Source organism: Bison bison, unplaced genomic scaffold, assembly GCF_000754665.1.
Source record: "Bison bison bison isolate TAMUID 2011002044 unplaced genomic scaffold, Bison_UMD1.0 scf7180017864371, whole genome shotgun sequence".
Lineage (NCBI taxonomy): Eukaryota > Metazoa > Chordata > Mammalia > Artiodactyla > Bovidae > Bison > Bison bison.
In genome coordinates, this window is record NW_011494943.1 from 16,555,485 (window position 1) to 16,574,523 (window position 19,039).

Below are 19,039 nucleotides of genomic sequence, written 5' to 3' on the forward strand. Positions count from 1 at the left end.
CCTTGCTTATTTAACTTATACTCAGAGTACATCATGAGAAACGCTGGGCTGGAAGAAGCACAAGCTGGAATCAAGATTGCCGGGAGAAATATCAATAACCTCAGATATGCAGATGACATCACCCTTATGGCAGAAAGTGAAGAGGAACTAAAAAGCCTCTTGCTGAAAGTGAAAGAGGAGAGTGAAAAAGTTGGCTTAAAGCTCAACATTCAGAAAACTAAGATCATGGCATCTGGTCCCATCACTTCATGGGAAGTAGATGGTGAAACAGTGGAAACAGTGTCAGACTTTGTTTTTTTGGGCTCCAAAATCACTGCAGATGGTAATTGCAGGCATGAAATTAAAAGACACTTACTCCTTGGAAGGAAAGTTATGACCAACCTAGACAGCATATTCAAAAGCAGAGACATTACTTGTCTGTGGTTTTTCCAGTGGTCATGTATGGATGTGAGAGTTGGACTGTGAAGAAAGCTGAGTGCCGAAAAATTGATGCTTTTGAACTGTGGTGTTGGACAAGACTCTTGAGAGTCCCTTGGACTATAAGGAGGTCCAACCAGTCCATCCTAAAGGAAATCAGTCCTGAGTGTTCATTGGAGGGACTGATGCTAAAGCTGAAACTCCAATACTTTGGCCACCTCATGCCAAGAGTTGACTCATTGGAAAAGACTCTGATGCTGGGAGGGATTGGGGGCAGGAGGAGAAGGGGACGACAGAGGATGAGATGGTTGGATGGCATCACTGACTCGATGGACATGAGTTTGAGTGAACTTTGGGAGTTGGTGATGGAAAGGGAGGACTGGCGTTCTGTGATTCATGGGGTCGGAAAGAGTCAGACACAACTGAGCGACTGAACTGAACTGAACAGATAGATGTAAAATGAGAGATTAAGTGACAGACTGGAAACATTGGAGAATAAAAAAATGAATACCATATATCTAGCTTAGGTGACTAGACAGTGACACTGATAACTCAAATGAGAGAGAACACAGGACTAGAAGACTGAACAGAAAATAGCGAATTCAATTTTAACTAAGTTGAGGGGAAAAAAGCCTCCTGTGCAGTATCCAAGGGGGAAATGTTTAACAGGCATTTGGACATACCATTTTGAAGCCCAGGAGACAGTCTGCGTAGAAATGAGATGTGAAAGTCATAAAGCAAGTTGGGGACAGGTAAAACCATGGATAATGATGAGATTATCCAGAGAGTATATAAAATGAAAATCAAAGAGGAATGGGAAGATTCAGGTTGGGGGGAATAATACAGAAGCCAAAAGAACATAATTTCAAGGTCAGAATTATCATCAATATCAAAGACATTAGAAAGCTCCAATAAAAGCAGACTGGATAAAGTCTAATGTAACTGACAAATAGTAAGCAACTTATGTCTTTAGAGAAGTTTCAGTAATATTAAGGAGCTACAGTCAGAATTAAGGAGTTAAGTCAAAATACAGAAGTGAATGGGAAATGTGGAAAGGATGTACAATTTCAGTCTTCCATTTCCTTTTCCACCTTTTAATTTTGCTCCCTGAACATATTCACAGATATGAAAGATGATCTTGGAATTAATCCAGACAACTTTTGCAAGGTTTTTTTTGTCATCATAAAATGAATCTGGTCTCAGAAATACTCATACATAAACCTCAAGATCAAGCTTTCCTGAGGGATGCTTTGTATCTAAAATGAGTTACCATTAATGGGAAGGTTTCTTCTCAGCTCTCCAAGTTCTTCTTTGGTGAGTTCAATGTGCATGTTTCCTAGTATGCTGTCCAGGTCTCTGATATCTACCATCTCTCCTTAAGGAAAGAGAGATAAATATGAAAATTCTTACTAATTCTAAAATGTTTCAGTTATTTTGCCTATGTATTATCGATTTTTGGGGGGAGGAGAGGAATATTCAAGACCCCTGGAACCTATATAAATTTATACAGACATTCAATATGGTTAGAATTAAGCTCACTTCCTTTAAACCTTTTTGGAGGAATAAACATACACACCATAAATTTCTAAAAGGAACAGTGCATTATTCTTAATATTATACAGTTTTCAGTGTATTATTCTTATGAAAGAAATAGGCAGTTCTAGTGAAATGAGAAAATTACTATGGTTGAAGTAAGAACACATGGGTTTGAATATTGTTCTCTACTATTTATTACCCACTAGAATGTAGGTAAATAACACAACTTCTTGGGAGTCCCAGTTTTCTGATATATGAGGTGAAGGTGATCCTATCTGTCCCATAGAGCTTCTGTGAGTATAAAGTAACATATATGAAAATACTTAGAACTCTGTCAGCCATACAGAGGTGCTTGACACATTTTAATAACTACCTCTGTGACAAAAGTAGGGTTGGTTTCCCTTTTTAACTCTAACTGGATTCACTGCCTATGCTCACCAAAATCACTAAATGACTATTCTTTTGTTCTGCATTTCATAACTAACCTCAAGCAATAAATTCTATCTCTTCTTTAGGAAAGTTTATTAAAATTCATATCAATATGGCCAAGGTAAGTAAACCAAAAATAGAAAACATCTGCCAAGATAAAATAATTTAAATTATATTGGATCCATACATTGGAGAGTAGCAGAAATCCTTATCAAATGATTAGGAAATAAGATACTAGGAGACAATTTGAGAGTTAATGTATCATCCATCTTACCTTTGAAAGATTTCAAAACCAGCTAAGATTTCACTATGATGCACCTTTGCTATTAGCTAAAGATAAGGCAAAATTATACTCACAGAGAAATGGAACTCATGAGATGGTTTGTTTCATAAAGAAGCACTTTTCTGATTTTCCTTATAGATTAGGAATATCCATCTCCATAAAAATATGAAAGCTAGGTCAAAGTCTTTTCACCCTTGAAGCAACATTCTGTCATGTTGAAATATATTGCACAGGTAAAAGATTTTAAACTGTACTAATGTATTTTTCTTTTTCATATTTCCTTTCTGCTATGAACTTCCCTGGTGGCTCAGACGGTAAAGCATCTGCCTACAATGCGGGAGACCCGAGTTCGATCCTTGGGTTGGGAAAATCCTCTGGAGAAGGAAATGACAACTCACTCTAGTACTCTTGCCTGGAAAATCCCGGATGGAGGAGCCTGATAAGCTACAGTCCATGGGGTCGCAAAGAGTCGGACACGACTGAGCAACTTCACTTTTGTTGTCCAGACTATCTAGAAAGAAAGTCTCCATTGCTGATAATCCTGAGTTCTCTACTTCACTCTTTGCTGCTTAGATCCAGAGCTTGATTTTCTCCTCACTTATCAAAACTGGAATTCTATAGTGAAGCACAGGGAAGCCTGGAGTGCTGTAATCCATGGGGTCGTAAAGAGTCAGACACCATTCAGTGACTGAACAACAAAGCAAGATACAAAATAGTTTATCATGGTATATTAACTGATAAATCTAAGTAACTAATAAAAATAATTAATATATAGAGGGTGGCAACCTAATTACTAGGAAACCATATAAGAATCAAAGCAAAAGGATCTGTTTTGCTGCCTTTTCATCTTACCTTTAAGAGCCTCCATGGTATCTGTTGGGCTCATCTGATTTATTTTTCTCTCAGCTATAATAAAAGATAAATATTTATAATTTATGAACACTGTGGAAGGTTCCAACATTGAATAAAAAACTTTTGAAGGTTAAAATTTGTTTTAGAATTTTGCACAATAGACTTTCCAAATGAAATCAAAGTGGAATAATTAGAACACTTTTCATTTATTTATTGTTTTAAGACAACAATTCTTTATTCACTTATTCATTCAACAACTCAACAGTGAAGACACTCTGCCAAGCAGCAGGGCTACAGAGATAAACAGGACATTTTTAATTTACATTAGTAATATGATGGCTTACTAACTTCAAGTCCACTCATTCTTTCTATCCTCCCTCTAAAACATAAATCCTTTTTGAAGTCAATCACTCTAAAACATAAACCCAAGCAGTCACCAGGTTGCTTTCTGTTATTAGATTTACTTTTCCAGAATTTCATAAAATAGCATCATACACTAGGTATTATTTTGTGAGTGTCTTCTTTCATTTAGATAATGTTTTGGAGGCTCATCCAGCATGTTTTGAATCAGTAAATTGTTCATTTGTTGAGCAGCATTTCATTGTTATGAATATACCCCACTTGTTTATCCCTACATGGGTTGATGGACTGAATAAAGTTGCTTTGAATATTCATGCACAAACATTTAATACATATGTATTAATTTCTCCTGGAAAAATAACTAGGAGTGAAGTTGCTGGGTCTTATGGTAAATTTATGTTCAACTTTATGAGAAACTGACATACGATCTCCACTGTGGTTAATATACCGTCTAGAAGTTGTATGCTCCAAATCTTGTCAATGCTTGGTACTGTCCATCTTTTAATTTTTTCCTATTCTAGTGGATCTTTAGTGTGGTGCCTAATAATGACTTAAATTGCATTTCTCTGATGACTAATAATCCTCAGTATTCCTTCCTGTGATCATTAGCCATTTAAATATTTTCTTGTGTGAAATATCTGTTCAAATTGAACAGATAAACCAAATTTTATTGATTTGTCTTTTTATTACTGAGTTGTAAGAGTTCTTGATATTGTTGATATTAGTCCTTTGTCATCCATGTTTTACAAATATTTTCTTTCAGTCTATATCTTGCCTTTTCACTTTCTTAACTGTGTCTTTCACAAAGAGAAGTTTCTAATTTTGATGATATCCATTAATTTTTAATTTCATGCTTATAACTCTGTCATCTAAGAAATCTCTGTCTCTCCTAAGGTCACAAAATTATTCTCCTATATTTTCTACAAGAACTTCTCCTTGGGGCCAGAAATATAAACACTGACTTTGACTAATAAATGCAAACTTTCCTTCTTCATTGAATTTTGGGTTAGTTTCTATTGATCAAATTCTATGGAGACAATATACTTTTTTTTTCCAAAAAGTGGCAACTTCAAAACGCATCATCCATAAAACTTCAGCTTAGTTAAATCTTGTACAAAGAATGCAATGGCTGCTATTATTAAAATTCAGATAACCAAAGAACTGCAGATTCTATATTGTGAACAGCTCATTAATAAGAATTAAGATTTTTTATTCTAGTCAGAATTTTGCACTCATCTGTAAGAACCTTAATTTCATCCAGAAGTGTATTTAGATCTATCTTCTCACTAGCTATAAAAAAGAAACACCTTTCACAATAAAGTACTTTACATATCAACTCTGATATTATACTCCAAAAATATAAAATAAAGGTTTGACTCAGAATCAGGACATTGCAGTGATGGAATAAGTCATATCACACCCATGGGCCCTTAAGCCTAACCCCATTTTCCAGACCCTGTCTGCTCAGATGGTAAAAAATCTGCCTGAAGGTTCAATCCCTGGGTTGGCCTAGAGAAGGGAATGGCAACCCACTCGAGTATTCTTGCCTGGAGAATTCCATGGACAGAGGAGCCTGGCAGTCTATAGTCCATGGGTTCACAAAGAGTTGGACATGACTGCGTGGCTTCATTCACTTCACATTTGCAGCCCAGGAACTACTGAAATTCCAATTGCCTAACCTTTTTCTCCCCTCCTCCATTTCTTGCTATTTTACTTTCAGACCTCCTCTTTTCTTCTATTTCTACTCATCTATGTTCTTATTTACCTTTGTCTGTTTTCTTTTCCTAAGCTAAGTCACAAGCATGTCACTGACAGCTGAATCATTCTCAGATATTCCTTACGCCTGCTGGTGACAAGTAAGACTTACAAGAGAAGACAACGTTTAAGTACAATTAAGATTTAAACCCCAATATGGCAAAATAAAGGTAGTTAATGAATCCTCATACAAATATTTAACTTTCTCTGAAAATATCAGTAAAGACAGAAATGCTTACTATCAACTGGTAAGTGTTCTGATGGATTCTGAAATTCCTTATTTGTGAGCTCCACTTCCATCTTCTCCAGAACATTGCTTAACTTTGGAGTATTAACTTTCCCTTCTTAAGAAAGATGAGATAAATTAAACATACACAATACACACACACACACATATGTACACAAACTCTCACATACATCTGTAAACATGCATATACACACTACATATATATATGTATGTTTGTGCATTATATATAATTTATATATTATATAAGTATATATAAATATTGGATTATTTTACATAATGATGAAGGTGAAAGAGCAGATTGAAAAAACTGACTTAAAACTCAACTTTCAAAAACTAAGATCGTGACACCAGTCCTATCACTTCATGGCAAATAGCTGGGGAACAAAAGGAAACAATGACAGACTTTATTGGGCTCCAAAATCACTGTGGATGATGACTGCAGCCATGAAATTAAAAGTCACTTGCTCCTTGGAAGAAAAGCTATGATGATACTAGACAGCATATTAAAAAGCAGAGAAGAGACATCACTTTGCCAACAAAGGTCCATATAGTCAAAGCTATGGTTTTTCCATAGTCATGTATGGATGTGAAAGTTGGACCATAAAGAAGATTGAGTGCTGAAGAATTGATGCTTTCAAATTGTGGTGCTGGAGAAGACTCTTGAGAGTGCTTTGGACAGCAAGGAGACCAAACTAGTCAATCCTAAAGGAAATTGACCCTGAATATTAACTGAACAGACTGATGCTGAATCTGAAGCTCCAATGCTTTGACCACCTATTGCGAAGAGTCAACTCATTGGAAAAGACCCTGATGCTGGGAAAGATTGAGAGCAGGAGGAGAAGAGGGCAACAGAGGATGAGATGGTTGGATGGCATCAGTGACTCAACAGACATGAGTTTGAGCAAACTCCAGGAGATAGTGAAGGACAGGGAAGCCTGGATTGCTGTAGTCCATGGGGTCACAAAGAGTCAGACACAACTGAGCAAATGAACAACAACAAATTTAATACATATTTTACATAAATATATATTTCACACATATATCATGTCTGGGATAAGGACACTATTTCTGTACTTTGTGCTTCTCAGTCTCATTGTAAAAAACATGTGGAATAAAGTTTGTTCCAAAATTAATATAAATAACAAAATCAAAATAAAATCTGATATCATTAATCCTTATATAACAACCAGTTACACCTGTGATGACAAGCTTAAACCAAATTTTAAAAATGCAAAGTTGGTAACTGCCCACTAAATTTCACCAAGTAGATAATAATTATTTTTATATGCTATATTTGCACCATTTCAGTCTATCCTCAAAATAACATGTTAGGTATATTTCAGTTTCACAAATGGTGTGACTGAGGCTGAGAGAAGTGTTACCTGCCTAGAATTGCACAGCTAGTAGCTTGCAGAGCCAGTATTTGAACACAGGTCTGTGTGGTTACATAGTTCAAATTGTTAAATACATCTTATTTCCACAGAGAGACACAATTTTTTATATCATAAATGTAAATAACACAAACTACAATTTTGAAGTTAAACCTATGCTTGATAGGAACAATAGTACTATGCTATTATCTTTGGCAATGAGAGAAGTCATTCTCATACACACCAAAGTTTTTCCATTTGTGCAATAAGGATTTGTATTTATCTCTAAAAAAGCAGAGAAGATTTGAAATCTTCCCAATAATTCAATTATTTTTGCCACTAGTTACCACCTATACTAGGAGCAGGATTTGTTTCTTTCTACTTCATCCCACTCTTCTAGATTTTTAACTAGTTATTTATTCACTGAAGTAATTTGATTTATTTATTGCAGATTTATAACATCATTGTTTCCATGCAGGTCAAGAACATGACCACTTTAAGAAAACCAGAGTAAATTACATTATTTAGAAAATACATATATATATATATAAAGAAATATTTAAACTGTTCACTGTTACAATAATAAAGACTCTCTGTCCATAAAATTTAGTATTAATAAATGTAAATTATCTATCAATCAATAAAACATGATTCACATTTTACTATTCATGAAATAATATGAATAAAAGTCAAAGCCAAAAAATTCAATGCAAGTTATTTTTTCCAGTAGTCATGTATGGATGTGAGAGTTGGACTAAAAAGAAGGTTCAGTGCCAAAGAATTGATGCTTTTGAACTGTTGTGCTGGAGAAGACTCTCGAGAGTCCCTTGGACAGCAAGATAAAACCAGTTAATCCTAAAGGAAATCAGTCCTGAATATTCATTGGAAGGACTGATGCTGATGCTGAAGCTCCAATACTTTGGCCACCTGTTGCAAAGACCTGACTCATTAGAAAGATCCTGATGCTGGGAAAGATTAAAGGCAGGAGGAGAAGGGGACAACAGAGGATAAGATGGTTGGATGGCATCACTGACTTGATGGGCATGTGTTTGAGCAAGCTTCAGGAGTTGGTAATGGACAGGGAGGCCTGGCATGCTGCAGTCCATGGGATTGCAAAGAGTCAGACACAACTGAGCAACTGAACTGAACTGTGGTTTAGGTGTGGTTTAGTTGCTAAGTCGTGTCTGACTCTTGCAACACCGTGGACAGAGGAGGCTGGCAGGCTACAGTCCATGGGATTCTCCAGGCAAGAATACTAGAGTGGGTTGCCAGAACTGATACCAAAAGATGGTTATCTTTGTCTTTGATTGTAAACTGAGGGTGATTTTTATTTTTTTGTTCCTCTCTATGCTTCCCTTGTATTCTCCAAGATTTTTTATTGTGAATATGCATAAACAAAACCTTAATACACTTCACTAAAATATTATCGCAAAGGTTCAAGATTTGAGTTCTTTGTCTTCTTATTACTCACTCACCTTTAAGGGTATTCACAGTATCCATCAATTTGAGCTGATTTCTCTTTTCATCAGCTGTAAGATAGATACAAAGTTTTAAACAGAAGCAATAATTGATACGGGAAGTCATAAAAAGGAATAATATTTGAAGTTATAAAAATCTTTAAAAAATTATTTGCTTTCTCAAATGGAATACCCAGGGGATCTTCCCCATCCGGGAATCAAACGCTGTCTCCTTCATTGCAGGCAAATTCTATAATGACTGAGCTATGAGGGAAGCCAACTGGAATACAATATAGCTATTTTTATGGTACCTAAAAGTGACCAATATGTGAAAAAATACGTTTTAGAATTTAAGATAGCTTTTGAGTTATTTTCTATAGTCTTTAGCCCAGTAACTTTTGGGAGTAGAAAACAAAACATGATACTACTCTCAAATAAGAAAAAATGCAGTGGCTCCCCCTGCAGTATTACCTGTAGGATAAAGTCCAGGTCCTCTGTAACACAATCTTGCCTCCTTTACATCAGCTCTTTTTTTCCTAAACTACCACAACAGATTCAGTTGTCTGAAAGCAACCATTATTCCCTTCCTCCTTCCATCTTTTCATCCTTTCCCAAATATTATCTGTGTGTGTGCTCAGTCGTTGATTCACATTTGCCTCTTTTACAACCCTATGGACTATAGCCAGCCAGGCTCCTCTGTCCATTGGATTTTCTTAGCAAGAGTACCAGGATTGGTTGTCATTTCCTCCTTCATAGCAAATGTTGTCTATTTATTCTCAATAATGTAGACCTTTTAGAACTTTAATTTGCATTTTTTCTTCATATTTGTCTCCTGTCCCCAAAGAAACTATAAATTCCTTACTGGCATGAACAGACCTAATTTGTCTTTATCTGGCACATACAAGGTCCTTACTAAATGTTTGTTGTATAAATAAATGAGCAAATTAAAAATAAATCACAAGAAATACCTATTTCTTCCTCATTAAAGACTACAATTCTTAGCTATTATGAGCCACCATTTTATTAGAGCAGCAACTCATTGACTTTTTGTACATACATGCACACTAAGTTGCTTCAGTCATGTCCAACTCTGTGTGACCCTATGGACTGTAGCCTGCCAGGCTCCTCTGTCCATGGGATTCTCTAGGCAAGAATACTAGAGCAGGTTGCCATGGCCTCCTACAGGGGGTCTTCCCAAGCCAGGGATCAAACCCGTGTTTCTTACATCTCCTGCATTGGCAGGCAGGTTCTTTACCACTAGAGCCACCTGGGAAGCTCTTTACATACATACATATATATATATATATATATATATAGACACTAGTTCACCATGACTAAGTGGGCTTTATCCCAGGGATGCAAGGATTCTTTAATATCCACAAATCAATCAATGTAATATACCACATTAAAAAATTAAAAAATAAAAGCCATATGATTATCTCAATAGATGCAGAGAAAGCCTTTGACAAAATTCAACATCCATTTATGATAAAAACTCTCCAGAAAGGAGGAATATAAGGAACATACCTCAACATAATAAGAGCTATATATGACAAACCCACAGCAAACATTATCCTCAATGGTGAAAAATTGAAAACATTTCCCCTAAAGTCAGGAACAAGACAAGGGTGCCCACTTTCACCACTACTATTCAACATAGTTTTGGAAGTTTTGGCCACAGCAATCAGAGCAGAAAAAGAAAAGGAATCCAAATTGGAAAAGAAGAAGTAAAACTCTCACTGTTTGTAGATGACATGATCCTCTACATAGAAAACCCTAAAGACTCCACCAGAAAATTACTAGAGGTAATCAATGAATATAGTAAAGTTGCAGGATATAAAATCAACACACAGAAATCACTTGCATTCCTATACACTAATAATGAGAAAATAGAAAGATAAATTAAGGAAACAATCCCATTCACCATTGCAACAAAAAGAATAAAATACTTAGGAATATGTCTACCTAAAGAAACTAAAGACCTATATATAGAAAACTATAAAACACTGGTGAAAGAAATCAAAAGAGGACACTAATAGATGGAGAAATATACTATGTTCATAGATCAAAAGAATCAATATAGTGAAAATGAGTATACTACCCAAAGCAATCTATAGATTCAATGCAATCCCTATCAAGCTACCAATGGTATTCTTCACAGAGCTAGAACAAATAATTTCACAATTTGGATGGAAATACAAAAAACCTGCAGTAGCCAAAGCAGTCTTGAGAAAGAAGAATGGAACTGTAGGAATCAACCTGCCTGACTTCAGGCTCTACTACAAAACCACAGTTATCAAGACAGTATGGTACTGGCACAAAGACAGAAACGTAGATCAATGGAACAAAATAGAAAGCCCAGAGATAAATCCATGCACATATGGACACCTTTTCTTTGACAAAGGAGGCAAGAATATACAATGGATTAAAGACAATCTCTTTAACAAGTGGTGCTGGGAAAACTGGTCAACCACTTGTAAAAGAATGAAACTAGAACACTTTCTAACACCATACACAAAAATAAACTCAAAATGGATTAAACATCTCAACGTAAGACCAGAAACTATAAAACTCCTAGAGGAGAACATAGGCAAAACACTCTCCGACATAAATCACAGCAGTACCCTCTATGACCCATCTCCCAGAATACTGGAAATAAAAGCAAAAATAAACAAATGGGACCTAATTAAAATTAAAAGCTTCTGCACAACAAAGGAAACTAAAAGCAAGGTGAAAAGACAGCCTTCAGAATGGGAGAAAATAATAGCAAATGAAGGAACTGACAAACAACTAATATCAAAAATATACAAACAACTCCTACAGCTCAATTCCAGGAAAATAAACGACCCAATCAAAAAATGGGCCAAAGAACTAAATAGACATTTCTCCAAAGAAGACATACAGATGGCTAACAAACACATGAAAAGATGCTCAACATCACTCATTATCAGAGAAATGCAAATCAAAACCACTATGAGGTACCATTTCACCCCAGGCAGAATGGCTGCGACCCAAAAGTCTACAAGCAATAAATGCTGGAGAGGGTGTGGAGAAAAGGGAACCCTCTTACACTGTTGGTAGAAATGAAAACTAGTACAGCCACTATGGAGAACAGTATGGAGATTCCTTAAAAAATTGGAAATAAAACTGCCTTATGATCCAGCAATCCCACTGCTGGGCATACACACTGAGGAAACCAGAATTGAAAGAGACACATGTACCCCAATGTTCATAGCAACACTGTTTATAATAGCCAGGACATGGAAGCAACCTAGATGTCCATCAGCAGATGAATGGATAAGAAAGCTGTGGTACATATACACAATGGAGTATTACTCAGCCATTAAAAAGAATACATTTGAATCAGTTCTAATGAGGTGGATGAAACTGGAGCCTATTATACAGAGTGAAGTAAGCCAGAAAGAAAAACACCAATACAGTATACTAACACATATATATGGAATTTAGGAAGATGGTAATGATAATCCTGTATGCGAGACAGCAAAAGAGTCCAGTCTTTTGGACTCTGTGGGAGAGGGAGAGGGTGGGATGATTTGGGAGAATGGCATTGAAACGTGTATAATATTATATAAGAAACGAATCGCCAGTCCAGGTTCGATGCATGATACAGGATGCTTGGGGCTGGTGCACTGGGATGACCCAGAGGGATGGTACAGGGAGGGAGGTGAGAGGTAGGTTCAGGATGGGGAACATGTGTACACCTGAGGTGGATTCATGTTGATGTATGGCAAAACCAATACAATATTTTAAAGTAATTAGCCTCCAATTAAAATAAATAAATTTATATTTTAAAAAAATAGGCCCTTAGTGCAAGACAACTGCAGTCAAGATTCTAGTGCTCAGACTAGACAGCAGAGGTAACTATGCTGTGCTCAGACTCTTAGTTGTGTCTGACTCTTTGTGACTGTTTTGGACTATAGTCCACTAGGCTCCTCTGTCCATCAGATTTTTCAGGCAAGAGTACTGGAATGGGTTGCTATCTTCCCAACCCAGGGATCGAACCTGTATCTCTGGCAACTCCTGCATTGCAGGCAGCTTCTTTACCACTGAACCATCAGGGAAGCCCTCAGGCAGCAGAAGTAACTAGTTCTTTCTAAAACTCATGGTGTTTTTCAGTTGTGCTACACATATGACATGTGTGGAACAATGACACTGGAATATTCTGCCAGTTTTAAAGCAGCTGAGGACCATCTCAAAAGCCTATCTGGGGTTCTCCCAAGAGATCCATGATACACACATTATCTACCTCAATTCAAATGAAAATTCTTACTCACTTTCAGGTGGAGATGAAAATCCTGAATTGACCAAATTGCCCATAAACTCTTCTAAATTCACCATCCCATCATCTGAAAGAAACATACATGTCAGGGAACATGGGAAAGATAAATGACCAGAAATAAGAGGTAGGCAACTATAGTACAACCGCTATACTGAAAAATAATTTATGGATTTGACCTTGAAATATAGTTAAATACATACCTATATTCAATCATATTGAATATATATTAAATCAGAAAGACAGATTAATGCATATCATTCAGGCACACACACACACACACTCATCCTCTATAGATCCTTCCTTGGTATGATCTGTTGAAAATAATTAGAAACTAACTGGGTGGTAGGTATAAAAGCCTTGGATAATCCATGAAGCAGATAAACCCTTTAACAATTCTTGAAAAGCTCAAACAGATGCACGTCAGCTAAGATAAAAGATCCTAGAAACATATTACATAAACTTACCCATGATAGTCACATTCTTCAGTGCGCTTTGAATCACATCTTGGGGTAATGGAACCCCTATATTTTTCATCATGGAACCTAGGTCATCAGGATCGGCCATATTTTTCCTAATGGAGGCCAGAGCTTTCATGGGACCTTCTAGTTCTATATTTAAAAAAATACAATGTTTGATGTTTTTAAAAACACTCAAATATCACTAGTAGGTACTGACTAATGATTACTACTCCACCAGCTGCTGCTGCTGCTACTACTACTACTGCTATTGCTATTATCTTCATTACTACTGCCACTTATCAGCACTTACAAATCTCAGCTTGCTAGACATAATGCTCAGTCCTTTATATATGCCATCACATTTAATCCCAAAAAACCTTTGGAAAATTTGTACTAGTATTTTCCTTACTTAACAGATAAATATACCTAGCATTAGAGAAGGTATTCAGGCTAAAGCATTTGTTTTGAGTGGCTAAGCTGGGTCCACCTTTTTTTGACCCCATGGACAGCAGTACGACAGCCTCCTCTGTCCTCCACTATCTCCCCAAGTTTGCTCAAATTCATGTCCATTGAATTGGTAAAGCTTTCTAACCATCACATCCTCTGCCTCCCGCCTCTCCTCTTGCCTTCAGTCTCTCCCAGCATCAGGGTCTTTTCAAATGAGGTGGGTCTTCATATCAGGTGGCCAAAATATTGGAGCTTCAGCTTCAGCATCAGTCCTTCCAATGAATATTCAGGGTTGATTTCCTTAGGATTGACTGGTTTGAGCTCCTTGCAGTCCAAAGTACTCTCAAGAGTCTTCTCCAGCACCACAATTCGAAAGCATCACCATCACTTCTTCAGCACTCGGCCTTCTTTAAGGTCTAACTCTCACATCCATACATGATTACTGGAAAAACCATAGCTTTGACTATACAGAGCTTTGTCAGCAAAGTGGTCTCTCTGCTTTTTAATATGCTGTCTAGTTTTGTAATTCCTCTATTTCTTTGCATTGATCACTGAGGAAGGCTTTGCCAACATCCACTGGATCATAAAAAAGGCAAGAGAGTTCCAGAAAAACATCTACATCTGCTTTATTGACTATGCCAAAGCCTTGGACTGTGTGGGTCACAGAAAACTGTGGAAAATACTTCAAGATATGGGAATACCAAGCCACCTTACCTGCCTTCTGAGAAATCTGTATGCAAGTCAAGAAGTGACAGTTAGAACCAGACATAGAGCAACGGACTGGTTCCAAATAGAGAAAGGAGTATGTCAAGGCTGTATATTGTCACCCTGCTTATGAAACTTATATGCAGAGTACATCATGAGAAATGCTGGGCTGGATGAAGCACAAGCTGGAATCAAGATTTCTGGGAGAAATATCAATATGCACCCTTATGGCAGAAAGCAAAGAAGAACTAAAGAGCCTCTTGATGAAAGTGAAAGAGGAGAGTGAAAAAGCTCGCTCAAAACTCAACTAAAATCTTGGCATCTGGTCTCATAACTTTATGGCAAATAGATGGGGAAACAATGGAAACAGTGACAGACTTTATTTTGGGGGCTCCAAAATTACTGCAGATGGTGACTGCAGCCATGAAATTAAAAGACATTTGCTCCTTGGAAGAAAAGCTGTGACCAACCTAGACAGCATACTACAAAGCAGAGACATTACTTTGTCAACAAAGGTCTGTCTAGTCAAGGCTATGGTTTTTCCAGTGGTCATGTATGGACATGAGAGTTGAACTATAAAGAAAGTTGAGTGCCAAAGAATTGATGCTTTTGAACTGTGGTGCTGGAAAAGACTCGTTAGAGTCCCATGGACTGCATGGAGATCCAACCAGTCCATCCTAAAGGAAATCAGCTGAAACACCAATACTTTGGTCACCTGATAACAAAGAATTGATTCATTTGAAAAGACCCTGATGCTGGGAAAGATTGAAGGCAGGAGGAGAAGGAGATGACAGAGGATGAGATGGTTGGATAGCATCATCAACTCAATGGACATGAGCTTGAGTAAACCCCGGGAATTGGTGATGGACAGGGAGCCTGGTGTGCTGCAGTCCATGGGGACACAGAGTCGGACACGACTAAGCAACTGAACTGAACTTAACTGAGGTTGTCATAGCTTTTCTTCCGAGGAGCAAGCATCTTTTAATTTCATGGCTGCGGTCACCATCTTCAGGGATTTTGGAGCCCAAGAAAATAAAATCTGTCACTGTTTCTACTTTTTCCCTTCTATTTGCCATGAAGTGATGGGACTGGATGCCACGATCTTAGTTTTTCAAATGTTGAGTTCTAAGCCAGCTTTTTCACTCTCTCCTTTCACCCTCATCAAGAGGCTCTTTAGTTCCTCTTCACTTTCTGCCATTAGAGTGGTATCATGTGCATATCTGAGGTTGTTGATAGTTCTCCTGGCAATCTTGATTCCAGCTTGTGATTCATCCAGTCCAGCATTTCGCATGATGTACTCTGCATATAAGTTAAATAAGCAGAGTGACAATATACAGCCTTGATGTACTCCTTTCCCAGTTTGAACCAGTTCATTTTTCTATGTTCGGTTCTAACTGTTGCTTCTTTACCTGCATACAGGTTTCTCAAGAGACAGGTAAGGTGGTCTGGTATTCCCATCTCTTTAGGAATTTCCCACAGTTCATTGTGATCCACACAGTCAAAGGTTTTAGCATAGTCAATGAAGCAGAGTTTGATGTTTTTCTGGAACTCCCTTGTTTTCTCCATGATCCAACAAATGTTGGAAATTTGCTCTCTGGTTCCTCTGCCTCTTCAAAACCCAGCTTGTACATTAGTAGTGCTCAATTCACATACTGATAAAGCCTAACTTGAAGGATTTTAAGCATAACCTTGCTAACATGTGAAATGAGCACTATTGTATGGTAGTTCTTTGGTGTTGCCCTTCTTTGGGATTGGAATGAAAACTGACCTTTTCCAGTCCTGTGGCCACTGCTGAGTTTTCAAATTTGCTGGTATATTGAGTGAAGCACCTTAACAGCATCATCTTAGGATTTTAAATAGCTTAGCTGGAATTCCATTATCTCCACTAGCTTTGTTTGTAGTAATGCTTCCTAAGGCCCATTTGACTCCACACTGCAAGTTGTCTGGCTCTAGGTGAGTGACCACACCATATGTTTATCCAGGTTATTAAGACCTTTCTTGTATAGTTCTTCTGTGTATTCTTGCTACCTCTTCTTAACCTCTTCTGCTTCTGTTAGATCCTTACTGTTTCTGTTGTTTGTTGTCCCTATCCTTGCATGAAATGTTCCCTTAATATCTTCAATTTTCTTGAAGAGATCTCTAGTCTTTCTGATTATATTGTTTTCCTCTATTTATTTGCATTGTTCATTTAGGAAGGTCTTATCTCTCCTTGCTCTTCTCTGGAACTCTGCATTCATTTGGGCTTATTCTTCCCTTTTTTCTCAGCTATTTGTAAAGGCTTTTCAGACAACCACTTTGCCTTCTTGCATTTCTTTTTCTTTGGGATGGTTTTGATCACTGCCTTCTGTACAATGTTACAATCCTCCATCCATAGTTCTTCAGGTACTCTGTCTACCAACTCTAATCCCTTGAATCTATTTGTCACTTCCACTGTATAATTATAAGGGATTTGATCTAGGTCATACCTGAATGGGCAGTGGTTTTCCCTCCTTTATTCAATTTAAGCTTGAATTTTGCAATAAGGAGCTCATGACTTGAGCCACAGTCACCTCCCAGTCTGGTTTTTGCTGACTATACAGAGCTTCTCCATCTTTGGCTGCAAAGAACATAATCAGTCTGATTTCAGTATTGACTATCAAGTGATGTCCATGTGTAGAGCAGTCTCTCGTGTTGGTGAAAGAGGGTGTTTGCCATGACCAGTGTGTTCTCTTGACAAAACTCTGTTAGCCTTTGTCCTGCTTCATTTTGTACTCCAAGGCCAAACTTGCCTGTTACTCCAGATATCTCTTGACTTCCTATGTTTGCATTCCAGTCCCCTATGATGAAAAGGACATCTTTTTTGGTGTTAGTTCTAGAAGGTCTTGTAGATCTTCATAGAACCAGTCAATTGCAGCTTCTTTGGCATGAGAGGTTGGGGCACAGACTTGGATTACTGTGATGTTCAATGGTTTGCCTTGGAAATGAACTGAGATCATTCTTTCATTTTTGAGGCTGCATGCACCCAAGTATTGGATTTTGGACTCTTCTGTTGACTATGAGGGCTACTCCATTTCTTCTATGGGATTCTTGCCCACAGCAGTAGATGTACTGGTCATCTGAAATAAATTCACCCATTCCAGTCCATTTTAGTTCATTGATTCCTAAGATGTTGATGTACATTCTTGCCATCTCCTGCTTGACCACGTCCAATTTACCTTGATTCATGGACCTAACGTTACAAATTCCTATGCAATACTATTCTTTACAGCATCGGACTTTACTTTCACCACCAGATATATTCACAACTGAGTTCCGTTTCGGCTTTGGCCCAGGTGCTTTATTCTTTCTGAGCTATTAGTAATTGCCTTCTACTTTTCCCCAGTAGCATACTGGACACCTTCTGACCTGAGGGACTCTCTTCTAGTGTCATATCTTTTTGCTTTTTCATACTGTTCATGAGGTTCTCCAGTCAAAAATATTGGAGTGGGTTGCCATTTCTTCCTTCAGTGGGCCACTGTTTTGTCAGAACTCTTCACTATGATCCATCTGTCTTGGGTGGCCCGGCATATTATGGTTCATAACTTCACTGAGTTATGCAAGTCACTCCGCCACAACAAGGCTGTGATGCGTGAAGGGTGTCTAAGCATACATTGTTATTAAAAGTGAAGCCAAGTCTGAAGTGCAGGGTATCTGATTTCTCAGGCAGAATGTTTAGCTAGCATGCTAAGCCAAGACTCTTGCAAATGTTTAAATTTGAGACTTAAGGATGATCACACACACATAAAACTCAGAACATATACTTATTTACATCATAAATAATGATATAATTCCACTAAAGCTAGGTACTGAAAGTCGCTCAGTCATGTCCAATTCTTTGTGACCCCATAGACTGTAGCCCGTCAGGCTCCTCTGTCCATGGGAATTTTCAGGCAAGAATACTGGAGTGGGTAGCCATTTCCTCCTCTAGGGGATCTTCCCAACCCAGGGATGGAACCCAGGTCTCCTGCATTGTGGGCAGATTCATTACTATTTGAGCCACCAGAGAAACCCAAAAAAAAGCTATGGTAAATAATCATAAAAGTAATCCTCTTGTTAAAAATTGCAAAACTGGTCATAACTTAATGTGACTGGCCTCAGTTTTTTTCATTCATGAAAAATATCCTCCCAACAATGGAAAGATTGGCACTGCTATATCAATACCAAAAAATGTTAATATTTATTTTTGAAAGTATTATGTATAAATTATTCATTCAAGTAAGAAAAAAAATGTTAATGTTGTATTATGATAAATACTGTCACAAACATTAACCCTATAAGAGAATTTCTTATAAACCATATATGTGGGAAAGTTTTAAAGATTCCATTCAGAAAAACAAAGATTAAGGACAAAACCTTTTGTCAATTGAAAAAACATACCATTTTGATCATATCCTAAACACTTAGG

At 37.4% G+C, this 19,039-nt stretch overlaps 1 protein-coding gene across 1 annotated transcript in view; it reads right to left on the reverse strand.

Moving 5' to 3' along the window:
- The window catches only part of EFCAB13 (EF-hand calcium binding domain 13), a 175,963-nt gene that overhangs the window by 24,633 nt on the left and 132,291 nt on the right, over positions 1–19,039 (reverse strand). The window contains exons 23-28 of the mRNA XM_010856564.1: positions 13,471–13,614; positions 13,002–13,073; positions 8,725–8,778; positions 5,872–5,973; positions 3,518–3,571; positions 1,688–1,792 (exon numbers count right to left, since the gene is read on the reverse strand). Coding sequence (XP_010854866.1) covers positions 1,688–1,792; positions 3,518–3,571; positions 5,872–5,973; positions 8,725–8,778; positions 13,002–13,073; positions 13,471–13,614 — 531 coding nt within the window. The remainder of the gene's footprint in view (positions 1–1,687; positions 1,793–3,517; positions 3,572–5,871; positions 5,974–8,724; positions 8,779–13,001; positions 13,074–13,470; positions 13,615–19,039) is intronic.